Source organism: Colobus angolensis, unplaced genomic scaffold, assembly GCF_000951035.1.
Source record: "Colobus angolensis palliatus isolate OR3802 unplaced genomic scaffold, Cang.pa_1.0 Scaffold84, whole genome shotgun sequence".
In the NCBI taxonomy this organism is placed as follows: domain Eukaryota; kingdom Metazoa; phylum Chordata; class Mammalia; order Primates; family Cercopithecidae; genus Colobus; species Colobus angolensis.
The window spans coordinates 3,862,452-3,880,756 of record NW_012122265.1 but is presented as its reverse complement, the minus strand read 5'-3'; the positions used below and the strand labels follow the sequence as shown (position 1 = coordinate 3,880,756).

The 18,305-nt window shown below is 56.5% G+C and overlaps 1 protein-coding gene across 1 annotated transcript in view; it reads right to left on the bottom strand.

The window, feature by feature from the left end:
• SHANK2 (SH3 and multiple ankyrin repeat domains 2) overlaps window positions 1-18,305 on the bottom strand; it is a 688,546-nt gene that overhangs the window by 355,616 nt on the left and 314,625 nt on the right. Inside the window, exons 12-13 of the mRNA XM_011930122.1 lie at window positions 17,365-17,683; window positions 3,731-3,897 (exon numbers count right to left, since the gene is read on the bottom strand). Coding sequence (XP_011785512.1) covers window positions 3,731-3,897; window positions 17,365-17,683 — 486 coding nt within the window. The remainder of the gene's footprint in view (window positions 1-3,730; window positions 3,898-17,364; window positions 17,684-18,305) is intronic.

The following is an 18,305-nucleotide window of genomic DNA, read 5'->3' as shown; positions in this document are numbered from 1 at the left end:
ATCCAGCCATTGCATCCATCCATCATCTATCCCATTCCAAGCACTGTGTCACATGCTTGGGAAACAAGAAGAAAACACAGTCCTGCCTGCAGAGGGTCTACAATACGTCACAGTCAGGAATGCTGCAAAATCACCTGAGGAGCTCGTTAACTATTCAGATTCCTAGGCTGTGTCCTTGCAGACACAATTCTACAGATGTAGGGATGGACGGTCAGGAGATCTGCACATTTAACAAACTCCCCTCATGTCTCAGATGCAGGGACTTTGGGAAGAGAGGCTGAGAAACTGCACCCAGGTACACAGCTTGGACAGGGCTCTGGCTCAGGGCACACAGCTTGGACAGGGCTCTGGCTCAGGGTACACAGCTTGGACAGGGCTCTGGCTCAGGGTGCACAGCTTGGACAGGCCTCTGGCTCAGGGTACACACCTTGGACAGGGCTCTGGCTCAGGGTACACAGCTTGGACAGGCCTCTGGCTCAGGGGCCTCATGCCATATCTCGCATAAAGAACTATCCGGGTGGAGGGAAGAGGGAAGAATGTGTCAGGCACAGTGAAGGACAAAGAAAAGCCCTTGAATTAAAAAAAAGAAAGAAAGAAAAAGGAGGGTCAGTGGGGGAATCAGAACATGTACACACCTATTCTTGGACACCCCTTATTTTAGGAGAAAAATGCTGGGTATGTTTTCCCAGGTACATGGTATGCAACTGTCTTCTGGGAATGTCCACCCCTTCCCAAACGGGACTGAATGGAGGAGATGTAAATTAGCCTTCTGAAAGAGCCAGGAGCAGCAATGTTATCAGCAGGACCCCAGGGCCACCCTGGGACCTGTCACAGCCACCCTGCCTGCCTGCTGCCCGGGCCCAACTTCTACTGCAAAAAATGAGTTTGGTTTCTCTGGAAACCCTCCCAGACCTGCCCCTGCCAGCCAGGCAGCTGGGTTTCCTGCCCACAGTGGTTGTTCCCTTGATGTCAAGGGGACAGAATTCCTCCAAAGGGCCTGGGCTCTGCAGGCAGTGGATCAGCTCGACCCGCCCGCCTCTAAGCACTGCCATGCAGGCAGCAAGGATGCGCGGGCCACCCTGTGAAGGGGGGGAGGCACCGACAGCTCGGCAGGAAGGAAGAGCGGCGCCGCTGGCAGCAGGAAGGGGCTCTGCGCCAATTGTGTGCAAATGGCCTGCGCGGCCCACTCGAATCTCTTTTCAGAACAGCAGTCCTTTGCCATCGATCCTTTGAAGTGTGAGTTTTGGAACCAAGCTCTGTCATTTCTGTTCTCCCTGGGAGACAGGCCCAGCTCCCCACACGCCCCACACTCCTGCGAGGGGCGGGTTCCCGTCTGGTCGTGTTTGAGGAGGTGCTGCTGGGCTCCAGTGTGCTGGGGAGGGGCAGAGAGGCCAAGGAGGCCCAGTCCTGGGGCCTGGACAGGAGTCACGTGACCTCCCTTCTTTCCTTTGTTGGATCACTCTATCAAACCCAGGGAGCTGGACAGTTGAAGGCCACCAGAGCTGCCGGGAATCAAGGTGTGAGATGTGGATTCGCCTGCCATGTCCCACGACCCCTGCGAGTCCTGGGTCCTCAAGTCTGCCTACCACTGCTGGCCTGTGGGAGACTCGGGCCCATTGATGGGCTCATCGCTGGCTCCCCCTCTCCCTTGACCTCCTGCTCATCCATGCTGCAAACTCAGGGTCCCTTCCGAGGAACTCTCAGCTGTTCAGTGCCCACTCCCACGGGCCTCTGCTCTATGTCTAGGGGACTGGGGATGCATGCCAAGTTCACAGCATGGGAGCCTGTCTGCAGCTCTGCCCCTCCTGCAGCATGGGTCGGTATGCCTGAGTGACTCCACAGATGCCCAGCCCCAGGCTCCAGGTTCATCTTCACAGGCCTCTCTGCCCCTTTGGAAGTCTAGGACTAACCTGGCTGCCCTAGAGGAACTGCCAGCCACACCCCAGCCTCCTCCCTGGGCATCAGTAAGCTCCAAGCAGGACTCACAGAGGAGCAGCTCCCACCCTCCAACCCCTGAGCCCCAGGCTTCTCCTTTCGACAGTGGGGACAGGCCTGGATGGGAGGACCACGCATCCCTTCCTGCTCTGGAGGGACAGTGAACCTCCTTGGCTCCCACTTGGGCCTAGGGGGTGGCCCTGAGCGTGCAGACTGGTCAGAACACATTCTCTAACTAGGAGCCTCGGCTCTCACTTCCTAGAACGGGGTTGCTAACAAGGCTAGCATTGGCCCTGATCCCTGCACAGATGGCCCCTCTCGCTCCCCACCTGCGGGGCCTTGACATCCCTATCACCCAACATCTCAGGGCTGGCCTCAGTGGGGAGGAGGGAAGGTGGCTCTCAGCACTGGTCCTCAGAGAGACAGCCAAGTTGATGGCGTTAAGTGTGAGGGATTTTAAAGTGACAATTACCAATCTACAATGTTGTAAAAACAAAACAAAAAACAAGTCTTTAATGAACAAAAAAATCTCAACAGAGTAATAGGAGGTCTTGGCAAATAAAAGGCAACAATAAAAATAGATACCTGGAAAAGCTAGCAAACATAATTTCTGAAATTATAAAACTCAAAAGATGGACTTAACAGCTAAAGGGACATTTCAAAGGAAAGGGTAAGTGCACTTAAACAATAACCAAGAGAAATGATCTAATGTAAAGAAAAATGACTGAAAAAAATGAATAGAGCTCCAGGGACTTGTTTGATGCTATCAAATGATGAAATATGTGTGCAGCAGGAACACCGGCCATCAGGCATGAGGGCGGGACTCTGCCGTCATTAGAATGTTGCAGTAACCCAGGTCAAGCTGACCTGATCAGTGTGCAGCGCGGAGAAAGGAACTGAGTCAATTACCTGCTGGAGGCCAGGCGGCAGCCAGCTGGGGAAGGCGGGATTTGAACCGGGCCTACTGACCCCTAAGGGCCACACCTTCCACCCGTGCCACGCATCTTCTGGAAGCCTGCCTTCCAACGGCAGGGCCTGGGTGTGCTGGCCACGTGTGCTGGGCCTTTCTTGCCCCACCCAGTGAGTTCCTACCACCCCACACAACCCCTGCAGCCCACACCTGCCAGGTTGCTTCTGCTGCGTGCCTCAGACGCCACCACTGCCAACTTCCCTCCAACCCTACTTTTATCTTCCTGCAGTGCCTCACACACCTGATTTCCCCTGGGCAGAAACTATCACTGGCTCCCCAGTACCCCAGGAACAACGTCTAACCCCTTGACCCGGTGTTGACAATGGCCCCCGACAGGCTTCTCAACGCTGGTTCCCAGGATTCTACTTTGAGAATCTCTCCTTCCAAGATGGTAGACTTCCTTCCTTTGAACACTGCAGGCCCCAGGCCTCAGGTCACACTGGACCATCTACCTGGAGACCCCAAAGCTGACCCATGCCAGGGCCCGCCCCGACACTTCAGACTTAGGGGATTCCAGATGGAAAGGAGTTCTGCTCTTCAGCGCCCTCAGCTGGCTCCCCCACTGCACTTCTCAAGTGGAATCTCATTCCCGATGGGCATGTCCTCATCGATCCCTGAGACCCAGCATTGAGGATGCCACAACAGCTTCCTGGAGAGTGAGGGAAAGGTTCTGGGAACGTCCCTCTGTTCCCCATTCCTGCCCTTCCAGGGGTCTGTGCTTTCCATGGAGAAGCAGTGCCTTGGACATCGTCCCCACAGCAGGCCGGCTGAAGGGCCACAGGCTGATCTCACTCCAGGAGCAGAGGACAACTAGCAGACACTGACCTTTGACCCTGTCGCCACGGTGAAGGGGGATCTCGCCGTCGACTTGGGGTTGGTATGGCTTGACGGCGACGAAGAGCCTCCCGGGCACGGCACTGTAGAGCTTCCGCTTGGGCCCCGGGTACTCGAAGGCCGAGAGTGAGTCCTTGGCACCAGCAGCAAAAGGCGACCTGGACCAGGCAAGAGGGGCAGAGAGAGAGAGAGCAGAGTCACGAGGTCACAAGCTACCCTCCAAGAACCACAGCCACGCCATTCAACACACACTGCGCGTCGGCCGGCCACATCAGAACTCCCGACGTCAGACAGTGAGGAAGACGGGAACGGGCTGGGGCAGCACTGTGGTCAGAGATCCAGGCAGATCCAGCAATCCCACTCACGGGTCTGCCCCGCACGGATAGACCACAGCCACTCGGGGAGACATCTGCACACCCCCGTTCACAGCAGCCCAAGGGTCCCTCCACAGAATAATGGAGAGACACAGCATGGTCCAAACACACAATGGAACGCCGTTTAGCCTCCATCAGGAAGTAAACTCTGGGCCAGGCGTGGTGGCTCACACCTGTAATCCCAGCACTTTGAGAGGCCGAGGTGGGTGGACCACCTGAGGTCACAAGCTCGGGACCAGCATGGCCAACATGGTGAAACCTCGTCTTCACTAAAAATTCAAAAACTAGCTGAATGTGGTGGGTACCAGTAATCCCGGCTACCAGAGAGGCTGAGGCAGGAGAATCACTTGAACCCAGGAGGCGGAGGTTCAAGTGAGCCAAGATTGCACCATTGCACTCCAGCCTGGATGACAAAGTGAGACTCTGTCTCCAAAAAAGAAAAAAGGAAGTAAACTCTGACACAGGCTACACCACAGGTGAACCTTGCGGACACTGCTCAGTGAGATATGCCAGACACAATAGAACGCAGACTGTGTTCCCAGCCATGCGAGGGCCCGAGAGCCGTCAGATTCATGGACACAGAAAGTAGAATTGGGGGTGCCAGGGGCTAGGGGAGAGAATGGGGAGTGAGGGTTCAATGGGGACAGAGTCTTGGTTTCATAAGATCAGAAGGTTCTGGAGATATGGATGGTGGTGATGGTTGCACAGCACTCGAAAGTATTCCACTGAATGACACTGGACTGTGCACTTCAAAATGGTTCTAAGGTGGTAAATTACATGTTACATATATTTTGTCACTATTTTACTTCATTTTTTAATTTTTTTTGAGACAAAGTCTTGCTCTGTCACCCAGGCTGGAGTGCAGTGGTGCGATCGCAGCTCACTGCAACCTCCGCCTCCTGGGTTCAAGCGATTCTCCCACCTCAGCCTCCCGAGTAGCTGGGACTACAGGCGCCCACTACCACGCCCGGCTAATTTTTGTACTTTTAGTAGAGACAGGGTTTCACCATGTTGGCCAGCCTGGTCTCAAACTTCTGACCTCAAACGATCCACCCACCTCGGCCTCCCAAAATATTGAAGTTACAGGCGTGAGCCACCACACCTGGCCTATTTTGCCACTATTTTTAAAGAGACTAGCCTGGGCAACATGACGAAACCTCATTTCTACATAACAAAACAAACAAACAAACAAACAAACAAAAAAACAAAAATTGGCCAGGTATGGTGGTGTGCATTGCATTTGTGGTTCTTGCTACTTGGGAGGCTCAGGCGGGAGAATCACTTGTGGCCAGGAGGTCGAGGCTGCAGTGAGCCATGACTGCACCACTGCACTCCAGCCTGGGTGACAGAGTGAGATCCTGTCTCAAAAAAACAAAAACAAACAATAAAACCCAAAGAGACTCAGGTGGAGAAAGAGATCCAGGAAGGCCTTGGGTGTCCGACATTTTATCCACCTCCCTGTGAGCGTCAGTCACACCGGGCGAGGAAGCACCCAGGACCTTCCATCAAAATCGCTCATGACCTCGGTTCTCTCAGTGCGGTTCCCAGCGTCCCCAGTGAAACACACAAGAGGAACGAATATCCGTTCTTGCTGTATGTCACTGATTTTGCACAGAGCTATGTCTTCAACCTGATTTCTACACCCAGCAGTGAGACACACTTTAACAGGGCCCAGCGACAGGACACGCTGCACAAAGTACTCTGAGATGCACCTGCACAGTGGCCAGGATGGCAGTCCTTAGAAACAAACGCATCCACCGGAGGAAGCTGGCCAGGATTTCAGGACGGCCCTCCCGGGCACATGCTCAGAAAGACAGGGAAAGCGTCCACCTGCAGCTGGCACCCTCCAATAGGGTGCTGGCCAAGGGAAGCGAGTGGTCTCTGACCATGGTTCCCTTCCCAAACTTTAGGTGCTGTGGCCTCTGAGGCGATGGAGGCAGCATTGACCTTTCTATGAGGACAGGGAGGAAGGACCCATGCACACAGGGACCCATGCAAAATAGGCTTGTAGGGAAGTTTTAGAAGCGGATGTGACTACCCTCTTTTGGCATTTAACATGAGCCTCCCCCTCACGACGTGCCTTCACTACTGTAATCACCCGACACATGTGTCCCTGATAATTGCCTTATAGTTTGCTCCGTGCTTGTATAAAATTACAGAAGGGCAATGGGGCTGTATTTAGTTCTGCTGTTTACTCCTTCTCTCAGCATTAGGATGGTGAGATCTGGTCACAGGGACCTTGCCCATGTCAGTGTGTTTGAGGAGCCAGGGCTCCACGTACTCTGATGACTCTGTAGGGAGTAGACTGGGCCTCAACGCTCAGTCTGTCTGCCTGACTCCAAATCTCAGATTTGTCCTGAAACCACGGGGAGCCGAGACAGGGCAGGACAGTGGCCTCTTCTGGAACAGGTGGGCGTCTTGGATGCTTACCTGGGCTCTGAGGACATTGAGAGATGGGGGAGGCTGCAGGCAGCTAGGACTTCCCTGTCCCCTGTCCCTAGGATGCCATTCCTCCCCCAAGTCATAGCCACAAATGTGGCAGTCACAGACTCCTGGGGGCACAGGTGTGCTGTCACTGCCATGCAGCCTGGGCACAAGATGGAGCCCACCGGGCACGGTGTGGCACAGCAGTGCATCGATGTGCACACCCAGGAGAATTCCAAAGGACCACTGTTCCCCATCGATGGACATCATTTATCCCCAAACACCCCAGGAGTTCCTGGAGCAGGAACTCTTGCAAAAGCCAAGTTTGGTGGCCTCCTTTTGTCCAAAGGCATAGCTCAGTGAGCCACCAGGGAGCACAAGGAAAGGACACTGGGCACTTCCTGCTCTGCAAGGGGAGCTGAGAAATGCAACAGCAGCGCTGGACCAGGCTCCCATCGGAGAGGCTTCCCTGCCAGCCTGCCCAGCCATCTGCACGTGCACCAGCACTCAGACGCATTCATTCAGCTCAGCCTGACTCAGGGCTGGACTGGCACAGGATCCAGAGCTGGGAGGGATGGGAGCCTGCACTGCAGGCACTGAGCACCTCACAGCTGTCTCCTCTCTGGCTCCCAGGCCAGCAGGGATATGGGGAGGAGAATCCCAGCAACCAAGGGGACTCCGGGAGAATACAGCACCCCAGGGTCAGAATTCCTCCTCTCCTTGAACGTCCCTTAATGTACCTGCCCACATCTGCCCCGAGTGATGAAGCCAGCAAGGCCAGTGGCCATCATGGGCTCTGTGGATGGCCTGAACCTCCCGTCACTCGCAGGCTGATCTGCCCCAGCTGTGTGACCTTCAGTGAGTCACTTTACCTCTCTGAGCCTTAATTTTCTTATTTGTAAAATAGGTGGTACAGGGTGGAGCCCCCCCACCCCCTGTGGTTGCTGGAAGAATAAATGAGAAAATGCAGATGAGAAGCTCAGTTCTCAGCCCCACCGCAGCTCTGAGGGCAGTCACTGTCTCTGCATTGACCGTCATCCAGGCTGGATGGGCAGCAGCCAGAACACAGGGCTATGCCGACATCATCTCAACCCCCCTGTCCTGGCTGGGGGTGTGATATGGGCGCTTGGAGGAGCTGGATGCATTAGGCCCCATCAGGACTGAAGGCTAGTCCTAGAGATGGGGTCACATGTGACCCCAGTGTCCCCAGGCTGCATGGATGCTCTTGAGCAGGTGGAGAGGCTGCAGGTCAGGTCAGCCCAGCCCCAGGATCAGTCCCCAAGCACCCGGATAGGTGGGCTCCAGAGGGAGCAAGGTGAGGCACGTGGGCTTCCTCCTGAGGAGAAAGGGTGGGTCGAAGTCTAGAGGAAAAATCAGACGGACAGGGCTCACAGTAGCTGGGACAGGGCAGAGGATGAGCCACAGAGCAGGAGTCACAGGGTCTGTTCACAACTGTTATGTGGCTGACACAGCAGCTGCTTAAGTCCAGAACTTAGGAACCAAACGAGGAGTGTGTCTTCTCAGGACTTCCACACCCAAGGAGCTTCTGCAAGGAACCTCACGGCCCTACTGTGCATCCTCAACAGCAGCTGGCAGGGGAGACTGAGCCTGCCCTACTTGAGAAGTCAGTTAACTTCATCAGTTAATCCATCCACTCATCTCTTCTCCGTTATCCATCCAGGCTCCTTCCATCTGCCCAACTACCTGTTCTTCCATCCATCCACCACTCATCTACCCACTATCCATCATGCATCCATCCACCCATCCATCCACCCACCCATCCATCCATCATCTATCCATCCATCATCCATCTACTCATCCATCCATCATCTATCCATCCATCCATTCACCCAGCATCCATCTACCCATCTATCCACCATTCATTCATTCATTCATTCATCCATCTATCCATCCATCCACCCATCTATTCATCCATCATCTATCCATCCATCATCCATCTACCCATCCATCCACCATTCATTCATCCATCCATCTTATCATTTTTCTGAACATCTATTCACTCATCTACCCAAAGTTCAGAAAGACCTGACCTGAAGCCCAGCTGAACACTTACTATCCACCATTGGACAAGTCAGCTAACCTCTCAAAGCCTCAACCTCCCCATCACAAAAGGGGATGATCAGGAGGAACTGTGAGAATACACCCTGCCAGGTGCTATGCAAACATCAGCACCTTCACACTGCCCTGCTGCAGCTGCAAAGTCGGTAACTAAGTGCCTGTCTCACCTCACTGCTCCAGCTGGCACCAGTGTGTGTCACTTGACAGAGAAGTCAAAGTGAACACAGCTCCAACTCTGAAGTTCTGTTTCTTGATTCTCTTTGCAGGAATCAGTTCTCTAACCCATCAATCCCATGGCCTGGAAAACCTTTATCTAAAAACAGGAAAGTCTTATTTCTTCTAGACCAGAGTGGTGTACACGGTTCTAGGCAGTGATTACCGGCAGTGACATGCGATTCCACCCAAATGCTCACATGTCTTCCTATTTATTGTTGATTTGAACCTCAAAGAGTCCCATAAAGGCAGCGGTGAGAATCTTTGTCCCCATTTTACAGGTGAGAAAATGGAGGCTCCCTAAATGGTGACTTGGGTATGGAAATACAGACTTGGGTATGGAAATACAGGGTTCCCTGCTCTGTCTGGTGACAGAATGAGGTGAACAAGATCTCACCTGCTGCAAGGTGTCTTATCCTTGTGATGTCTCATTTGATGAACTACATCTTCCTGCGGGGCCCCACTCTTCCCACGGCAGCCACAGACAGCAGCAGAAGCCAGGCCTCTGCGGCCCAGGGAGAAGAGTGGCTGCCCCGCTCAGGAGACGTGGCACCTGGGCCACGCTGGGGGTCCCTCCTGCTGTCCTGCCTGCACAGTGAGGACTGGTCTGAAGTTTCTGCACCCCAATCTGTCCATGTTTTCCTTACACTCTGGCCAAGAACAACCAGGAGGGATTCTAACCAACTTGTTTTGGTATAAGGGCCAAATCACTGAATTCTTAAAATGAAAAAATTGGTAATCTTCTCGGTGGGGTGACTTGGATCAGTGAGGTGGGTCATTTCCCAGCCAGCCTGGGTGAACAGGAACTGGTTGACATACTGACCTTTCTCCATTCATTCATTCACCAGTCAGTTACACATTCATTCATTCATCCAGCAAGTACTCTGTGGGTGGGCTGTGAGCCCATAGCCATGTGGGTCTGCAGACCACCGTGAATGGTAGACAGGGATGCAGGCCTCCTGGAGCTGTCAGCTGGGCAGAAGCACAGGTCAGCAGATGCATTTCTGCTCAGCTGAGGGGTCGGAGCAGACAGAAGGTGGAGGTGGGCAGCCCCACTGAGGGGCCCCTGTGGCCATCCCAGCAGAGCCTCTGATGTGTACAGTTGTGAAAGAGTTGGAGGTATCAAGAGGCACAATCACCCAGGCCTGGGACCTACTCAAGGTGGGTGTCCCCAAGCCCTGTGCATCTCAGGCCTGAGGGCTTCACTCTGCCTCTGTGGTTCTGGTGACAGCATCTCTGAGGATGGACAATGGGGACTTAGGATTATTTGCAACATCTCACCTTGCTGGCTGCAGTGACTGCTTCAGGGCCAGGACTTGAGGTCAAGGTTAGAGTCCACAGGGCCTCCCCACAAAGGGCTAAAAGAGGGGAGAACTGGGTGGTGTAGAGAGAAGGCCAAGGCCGTGGGAAAGGCTCTGCAGGGATGTTCGGGGAGAAATGGATGCCACATGGCACAGTGGTGCTGGGGAATGAGCACCAGCTCACCCTGGATGCAGCCTCAGGGCTGGACCGGAGCAGACAAGAAGGTGGAGGTGGGGAGCCCCACTGAGGTACCCCTGTGGCTATCCCAGGGGAGCTGGGGGAGCCCCAATGTGTAGAGTTGTGAGAGAGTTGGAGGTATCAAGAGGCACAATCACCCAGGCCTGGGACCTAATCAAGGTGGGCATGTCTCCCAGGTTACAGCTCATACGGAAGATGGCAGTAGGGGAATAGAGAAAGCTGTCAGCTCAGGTCTCTGGCACAGAGGGCGGCATAGCAAACGCAGGAGGTTCCAAGCCCTTAGTGTCTGTCAAACGTTACTAAATGTTGTTGGCTGGGCTGACAGTTGTTTTAAAGTTGAAGGCTCAGACCCTGTGTCATCTCCTGTCTGGTCAACATTGCCTCCCTCCCTGGCTTCCCAGGTCTGTGAAAGTCAGCCCGTACCCAAGCCCTGCGTGTCTCGGGCCTGAGGGCTTCACACTGCCTCTGTGGTTCTGGTGACAGCATCTCTGAGTATGCACAATGGGGACTCAGGATTATTTGCAACATCTCACCTTGCTGGCTGCAGTGACTGCTTCAGGGATGGGCACAGGACACTGGCTGCCCCTCTATCTGGCCCCGGCTCCCTGCCAGGCTAATCCTGGGCACAGGTGAAAGTCAGGCCAGGCATGGTGGCTCAGCCCTGTAATCCCAGCACTTTGGGAGGCTGAGGCAGGTGGATCACCTGAGGTCAGGAGTTGGAGACCAGCGTGGCCAACATGGCGAAACCCCATCTCTACTAAAAACACAAAACTTAGCTGGGCATGGTGGAGCACACCTGTAAGCCCAGCTACCTGGGAGGCTGAGGCAGGAGAATCACTTGAACCTGGGAGGTGGAGGTTGCAGTGAGTCAAGATCACGACACTGCACTTCAGCCTGGGCGACAGAGTGAGACTCTGTCTCAAAAAAAAAGGAAAGAGAAAGTCAGGGTCACCGGGAGAGTTCCCAACTCTACCCCTCACCCCCACTCTGCCAGCAGGGCCCAACCACCCCCACTTTTTGGGTCAGGATGATGGGGCACAGGAGGGCAAGCAGGAGCCACAGTCCTGGCACTGACTCAAAACTGCTCTGCTGGCCCCTCACCAGCAGCGTCCCGGGATGGCCAATGCCCCTTCTGCCCATTTCATCCACCTGAAACCCTGAATGCAGCTGCACCTCAGTTTCCATGCCACATTCAGGAAAACAGAGGTCACTGGGCCAAAGACGGGCTTCCCAGAGCCCCACCGGGTCCTGCTGGGGTCCAGCCCCTGCCTGTGTGGCCAGGTGGATGCCACTGTCCTTCATGCGTGCAATGGACGAGGTGTGGACAGGGCTACAGCATTCATCTCCACCAACTAAACTCGAAAGCACGAGTCTTTCTTCCCTGCCGAGCTGACCCCACCCAAGAAACATTCTTGAAAGAGAGGGTGGCCAGGACGTTCCCTGGTGGGTGAGGCAAGAGCAGCGCTTGGGACCAGCTGCCACTTTGTAGAAATACATCGAGAGTTGTTCTGAACCTGGGCAGGCCAACCAGCCCCTTGGCAGCTGGAACAGACCCAGAAGGAACAGGAATGCCGCCCCCACCCCATGCACTCCTAGAGCAGGGACTCAGGTGTCTCAGGAATGTTCTCAGATCGTGGCCCAGCAGTGCCAGTGGGCACCACCAGAGGGCGCCCCCCAGATGCGGAGCTGGCCGAGCCTCACACCTGAGGGAGCAGAGGTGTGCAGGTGCGCTGGCTTCCACCCTCCTGGACCAGCACCTCTAGGAGGACGGGAGAACACACACACACACACACACACACACACGAAAATGAGGAGGAGAAGGAGGGGGGAGGAAGGAAGAACACAGGCCAAGGGACAGGTGGGCAGGAGAGACCGTGGGGGAGGATGGGGGCAGGGACAAGAGTGGGGCATGTTCCTCTCTCTGCCTCAGGGGGACAGCCCTGCCACAGGTGTTCTGGCTCACCCGGGAGGGGCTTGTGCAGTGATGGGCAGCAAGGGACCCTGCAGTGTCTCCGCTGAGAGCCCTCACCTCCCAGCAGACACTGACTGTCCACAGTTCGGCCCCCTCACACCCCTTGCAGCCCCCTTCCTGTTACACCATCACTGCAACACCAGCTCCCAGGCTGGGCCCGGCGAGCTCCTCGGGGTGCTCACCACTGTGCAAACTGGCTCAGGGCGGCTTCGAACCAGGGTTGGCACCTCCATGCAGGACGCAGACCCTGCCCGCAGCTCTGAGGCCAGGCCAGGAGGCACTGGGTTGCTTGGTGTCAGCAGGAGTCCCAGTGGGGACCTTGGGGAGGCTGGGAGGCCTCCCTGAACTCCACCAAGGCTGCATTTGAGGGAGTGACCTGAGGCTGGTTCTGACCACACTGCCACACCCACTGCAGTCCTGGCCAAGGTATCTGGGTCTTTGGGTCAGCGTTTAGGCAAACAGGTCTGGCTTGAGAGGGGTGCTGAGCATGAGCAGGGGGACACGGGGCCTGGCCAGTCGCCTCCCTGCCCAGGACAGTCACCCTCCTCCTACCTGGCCATCTCTGCTTCCCCTGCTTCTTAGCCCAAGCAGGCCTCTGCCACTGGGACAACAACACCTGATGCCCTCTGCTCCCTGCCCTACGGCAGGCAGCAGGGTCTTTCTAAACTGTCCATGATGAGGATGAAGTTGAAGACGACACTAAGAGCAGCCAACGCTTCTGCAGAACTGAAGACTCTCTATGAGGAGCTGTGGATCTCAGGGCAGGCCGGGTGCTGAATGCCACTTAATCCACCCAGCACACATGGGAGGGGGCGAAAGTCATCAGCCCCACATTACACAGGAGAAAACAGAGGCACAGAACCGACAAGTGACTTGCCCAAAGTCACCTGGTCGGTAGGCAGAGCCAGGGAGCCCTGGCGGTCAGCACCGCTTGGGGGATGGTCAGCACCAGCTGCTCAGCATGGGCTGATGGGCAGCTGCCCCACCTCCGAGACAGGAGGAAGCGGGGAAGGCTTTCCCCTCCACGGCAGGGAGAGCACTCTGTCACCTGTGCTTCTGACGGCAACCAGAAAGAGCTCTGGGGCACCCAAGGCCCCAGATACTGGGAGCCAGCAGCCTCCCTGAAAGTGCCCTGTTAGTGCCGCACGGCCAGTGCCCATTGCCCTTGGAAAGAGCTGGTTTTTCAGGAATAGTAGGGCAGGCACACAAGGCATGGGGCTGTGCTCTGAGCTTCAAGGATGAACAAGAAGCAGAGGGGCTCAGCCACCTCCTGGAGCCTCGAAAAGGCCCTGGGCTGGGTTGCACAGCCCTGTGATCCACCATCCAGCATCACCAGGGCTGGCCGAATGAGCGTTTCCCTATCTCAGTAAAGGCCACTTCCACACTGGGCTCTCAGTCCACAGCCAGGAAGTAGACAGCTCTAGCCAGGCCCCCCTCCCTTGGCTGTACCTCGTTTGCAGGACATTCAGACCAAGTGTGCTCAGGGCACCAGCCTTTCCACCCCGGCTGCGTCACCTGAATGTCCCTGTGCCCGGCATGGGCCTGGGTAACTGCTCCATAAACAAACAATGTTCAATGAACTGGCTCCCTTCTGTACCCCCTCACCGTGCAAAGACACTTCTGCCCCCCAAGTGCATGTGGCCCTATGCAGGGACAACACCCGCATGGCCCACCCTCATCCCAGGGGACCTCAAAAAGAGGCCTGGAGAAGCATGCCTGCCTCCAACTCTCCATCCCACCTGGTCGCCTTGAAGGCAAATGCTCGCTACTGCCGTCCCATAGGAGGGGACGCCAGTGCCACTGGCAGGTCCTAGTTAGGACACAGGTCTTGAGGGAAGGACCTCTCAGCTCATTAGTGCCCACCCCGAGGGTTCCTCCCGCAGCACAGCTACTGCTACCACTGAGGGTGCTGAATCCCAGACAGATGGATATGGACAGGGAGGCTGTGAGGGGGTGGGGAAAGGGAAAAAGATGGGAACAAGGCCAAGGAAGATGGGACTGATGGGTCAGGGCCACCAGGTAAGAACAGTGCACCTTGACTTGGGACAGGCAGCGGCCTACAGTTAGGGGGACCGGCTGTCCTGATTTTAGCACTGGAAGTCCCGCATCACAGGCAAACCTGAATGGTTGGTCACTCTACCAATGGTTCTGGGTGATAAAGGGGACAGTCTTGGCCAAGCTCTGGGCCTTGGACTGGACACGGACCTGAACTCTAAGAACCAATGTGGAATGAGCCCTGGCTGGACAAGGTGCCGTGTGAGGCGGCCACCCTGAACGACTTCACCTGATCTCGAGAAAAACCTGAAGGTGGTCTTTCTGGGACCTTTTTTTTTGAGACACAGTCTCGCTCTGTCACTCAGGCCAGAGTGCAGTGGTGCCATCTCAGCTCACTGCAACCCCCGCCTCCCAGGTTCAAGTGATTCTCCTGCCTCAGCCTCCCGAGTAGCTGGGATTACAGGCATGTGTCACTACATCTAGCTCATTTTTGTATTTTTAGTAGAGATGGAGTTTCACCGTGTTGGCCAGCCTGGTTTTGAACTCCTGACCTGAAGTAATCCACCCACCTTGGTTTCCCAAAGTGCTGGGGATTACAGGCATGAGCCACTGCACCCGGCCCCTTGTTTTATAACTGACAAAGAAGAGGCAGATTGGGTTTTACCTGCCCAAGGTTACACAGCTATACAACGGTACAGTCCCGAAGCGTGTATGCAGGAGGCCAGGCAATGAGCATTTGAGGCAGGCTGACCACCATGATGACCACACACACACACACATACACAATGATTCTCTCTCCTTAACATGCACACGCATGTCTACACACCTGCATGCACGAAGGCAAATGCACCCACACACACAAACACAAAAATGCGTGCACATACATACACAGGCATGCACACACAAAAATGCAAACACACATGTGTACTCCATCCTCTGCTCCCCACACATGAATAGGGAAACAGGGACGGTCAGACCGCAGCTGCAATACACCTGGCTGCTTCTCTCTCTCCTGAGTCACATCTCGTCTACAGCCAGCTCAAGTCCCTGGCCATGTTGCCTTTGCTCTCTTTTATTAGATTTTGTACTGGGCGAAAAGGACACACACTTTTTTAAAACTGTAGTCAGAAGTCTCACTAAGTGTGCGAAGTGCAATTGGCTGCCTCAGGGGAGCCCTTTAATTTAGCTTCACACTGTTCTCAGCACCCGGGACTCCTCCCTCGGGGTCCTTCCAAGCAGGAATCTAGACCAGAGGCAGCTGGACCTCCTCGTTTGGCTCTGGTGGGAAGCATCCATGGGCTAAAGGCCAAAGTGTTGAGAGGATGGGGTCCGCCAGCTCTAAGAGGGTCAGGGCTCGACCCTGCCTAGGGGCCAGGAGAAGTGTGCTCTCACCGGCACGTTCTCCCCCCCGGCTTCCTTGGCTGTGACTCCAAAGCTTGGGCTGCTGGTCATAGTCAGGGTGATCAGCCCCTCCTGGGACAACGTGAGGCACTGACCCCTCCTCAAACTCACATGGAGCCTGCCACGTGGAGCCCCTGGGGGCAGGGGTGGTGGCGGTCTTCCTCCCTGACATCCCTGACCTTAGCTGGCAACAGAGCGTGACCCAGGCCTGCAAGACTCCCCACAGCCAGGCGCTGGACCCCGAGAGGCTTTGAGGCCACGGAGGAAACAGGAAGCAGGTAGGATGGGGGCGAGAGTCAGCGGCCCCAGCACTGAATGCCGGCATCACCGAAAACATGGTAACAGCCGGGGAAGCACAGGTCCAAGGCTCAAACCTGAGGGAGTGCCAAGTCACCAGACGCCAGAGCCAGGGGCCTGTGCCGAGTCCTGCCCTTGCTACATGCCGACTGTGTGACCTTGGGCTCCTCATAGAGGCATCCTGCAGCAAAGAAGCCAGCACGGTGAACTCCTGGAGCGGCAGTGCCCATGAGAACCTGGAGGCGTCTGCGGCAACGGCCACTGCCCCTGCAGGCGCAACTTTCACGGCTGGAACCAACACCAACCCTAGCACCTGGGGCCCCGACAATGAGTGGACCCCTGGGAAGTCTCTTCCTCGCCTGAAAATTCCAGGAGGCGGTGTGAGAAAGGCAGAGACCTGCTTGGGAGTTGGGGCTCTGAGTGCAAATCCAGTTCCCCTGGCTGCTTGGGAGGCAGGAGGGTGGGGAGAGACCCAGACCTGGAGTTGGATGCCAAATGGGGTGCTGGGCAGGAGACCACAGGCAGGTCCCAAAGTCTGCCCTACGCTGCCCGTGTCCTTGTCTAGGAAATGGAACAAGGCACAGGCTCCTGTCTCCTGGGGCTGCCTCAGAGACTGACAGACCTGCCCTCTGTGCTCCTGCCATGCTCGGCCCAGGCCTGCAAGAGCTCCCCTGTGGGTAGCACTACCTGAGACCATCCTCGCAGCTGCTGAGACAGCCAGACACCAGAGCCCTGAGCCAGCCTCTCCGGCCCCAGTGTTCTCCTCTGGGCTGGGTTTCTCCCTGCCACCCACGTGGGCACCCTCACTTTGGATACGGTGCGTTTGCAGGCTTGCAAACGTGGCCCTTGGGAGGGCACGCACCCCGGACCAGGCTTGCAGCCCTGCCTCTCTCCCTCTTGACATTTCACCTAGGACCAAAATGTCAGTGCACAAGGAAAGGCAACGGGACCCAAGACGCCAGCCGCACCCCAGCCGCATCCCCAGCCGCATCCCCAGCCGCACCCCCAGCCGCACCCCAGCCGCACCCCCAGCCGCACCCCCAGCCGCACCCCCAGCCGCACCCCCAGCCGCATCCCCAGCCGCATCCCCAGCCCACCCCAGGACGCTCGGCTCAGCCTCCACGCCCGCCCCGAGCTGTCATCATGGGCCTCCACGAGGCTCAGGCAGGCGACCCCAGTCCCCGTGCGGGAGACCGTGTCAGCAGGGACACTGGGCACAACTCCTCAGGCACGAAAGTGTCCTCAACCCGCATTGGAATAAAATGGGCTTCCTTCTTTCCTCCTCAACCTCTGGGCCAGCCCCAAGTTGGAGGAGCTGGGACCCCCAGCACACGGTGGTCTTCCTCCCCTTGGCGTGTGCCACTCCTTACCCGACATGCCAGAGAGGCTGCGGCCTCTTGCCGTCCTCGCCTGTGCCGCCCAGCCTGTTGAGCGATGGGGACCGGCTGCGGGGCCCGGGCACGTAGCTCCCGATGGTCTTCGCGGCCCCCTCAGGCTTGCCGGGCATCTGCTGCAGCAGCTGGGGTGAGAGGCTGCGGTGCGAGGTGGCCGTGGAGCAGACGGCCCACTCGGGAGCGCTGGCATTGAGGTTGTTGTCACTGTTGGAGCGCAGCAGGACCCGGGGGGCGGCCAGCGTGTTTGGGGGCCGCCGCCGGCGGTTGGAGTACGCCGGGGCCTCTCGGAAGGGCACTGGGGAGAAGAACAGGGAGAAAGGCCGGTGAGTGCATCCGTGTCGCGGTCAGCTGGGTGGGGACCCTACGGAGGTGCAGGCCTGCGTGCGTCCAAGCCCCCAAGCGAGCCCAGCAGGGGGGAGCTGTGAGTTCTGGGCCGAGACCCCAGCTGGACTCCACCAGGCCCAGAACTCACCCCTGACATGGAAGCAGAGAGGCAGGCTGGGGACAGAGAACGTCTCCATGGCAAGGAGCTCAAGCCAGTGCTTCACATGGAACGGACACGGGGTCTGAGCTTCCATCTGCCCCATGAGATGTCCGGCGGGCTTGGGCATGTATAAGGATGGGCCACATCATCACACAAAGCAGGAGTGCACCGAGCTGCCTGCCACAGGGCGCCCCTCCCCACAACTTAAGCTGGGCCTCTGTGATGGGCTGAACTGTGTCCCCCCAGTTCATGTGTTGACGTCCTAACCCCGTTTTCAAAACACGCCAATATTTGCAGGTAAGGTCTTTACAGAGATAATCTGGGTGGAGGGGCATCAGTGGGGGCCCTGATCTCATAGGACTGGGGTCCTTATGAGAAGAGGCGATGAGGACACACACACAGAGGGATCTCCCCATGAGGACACAGGGAGAAG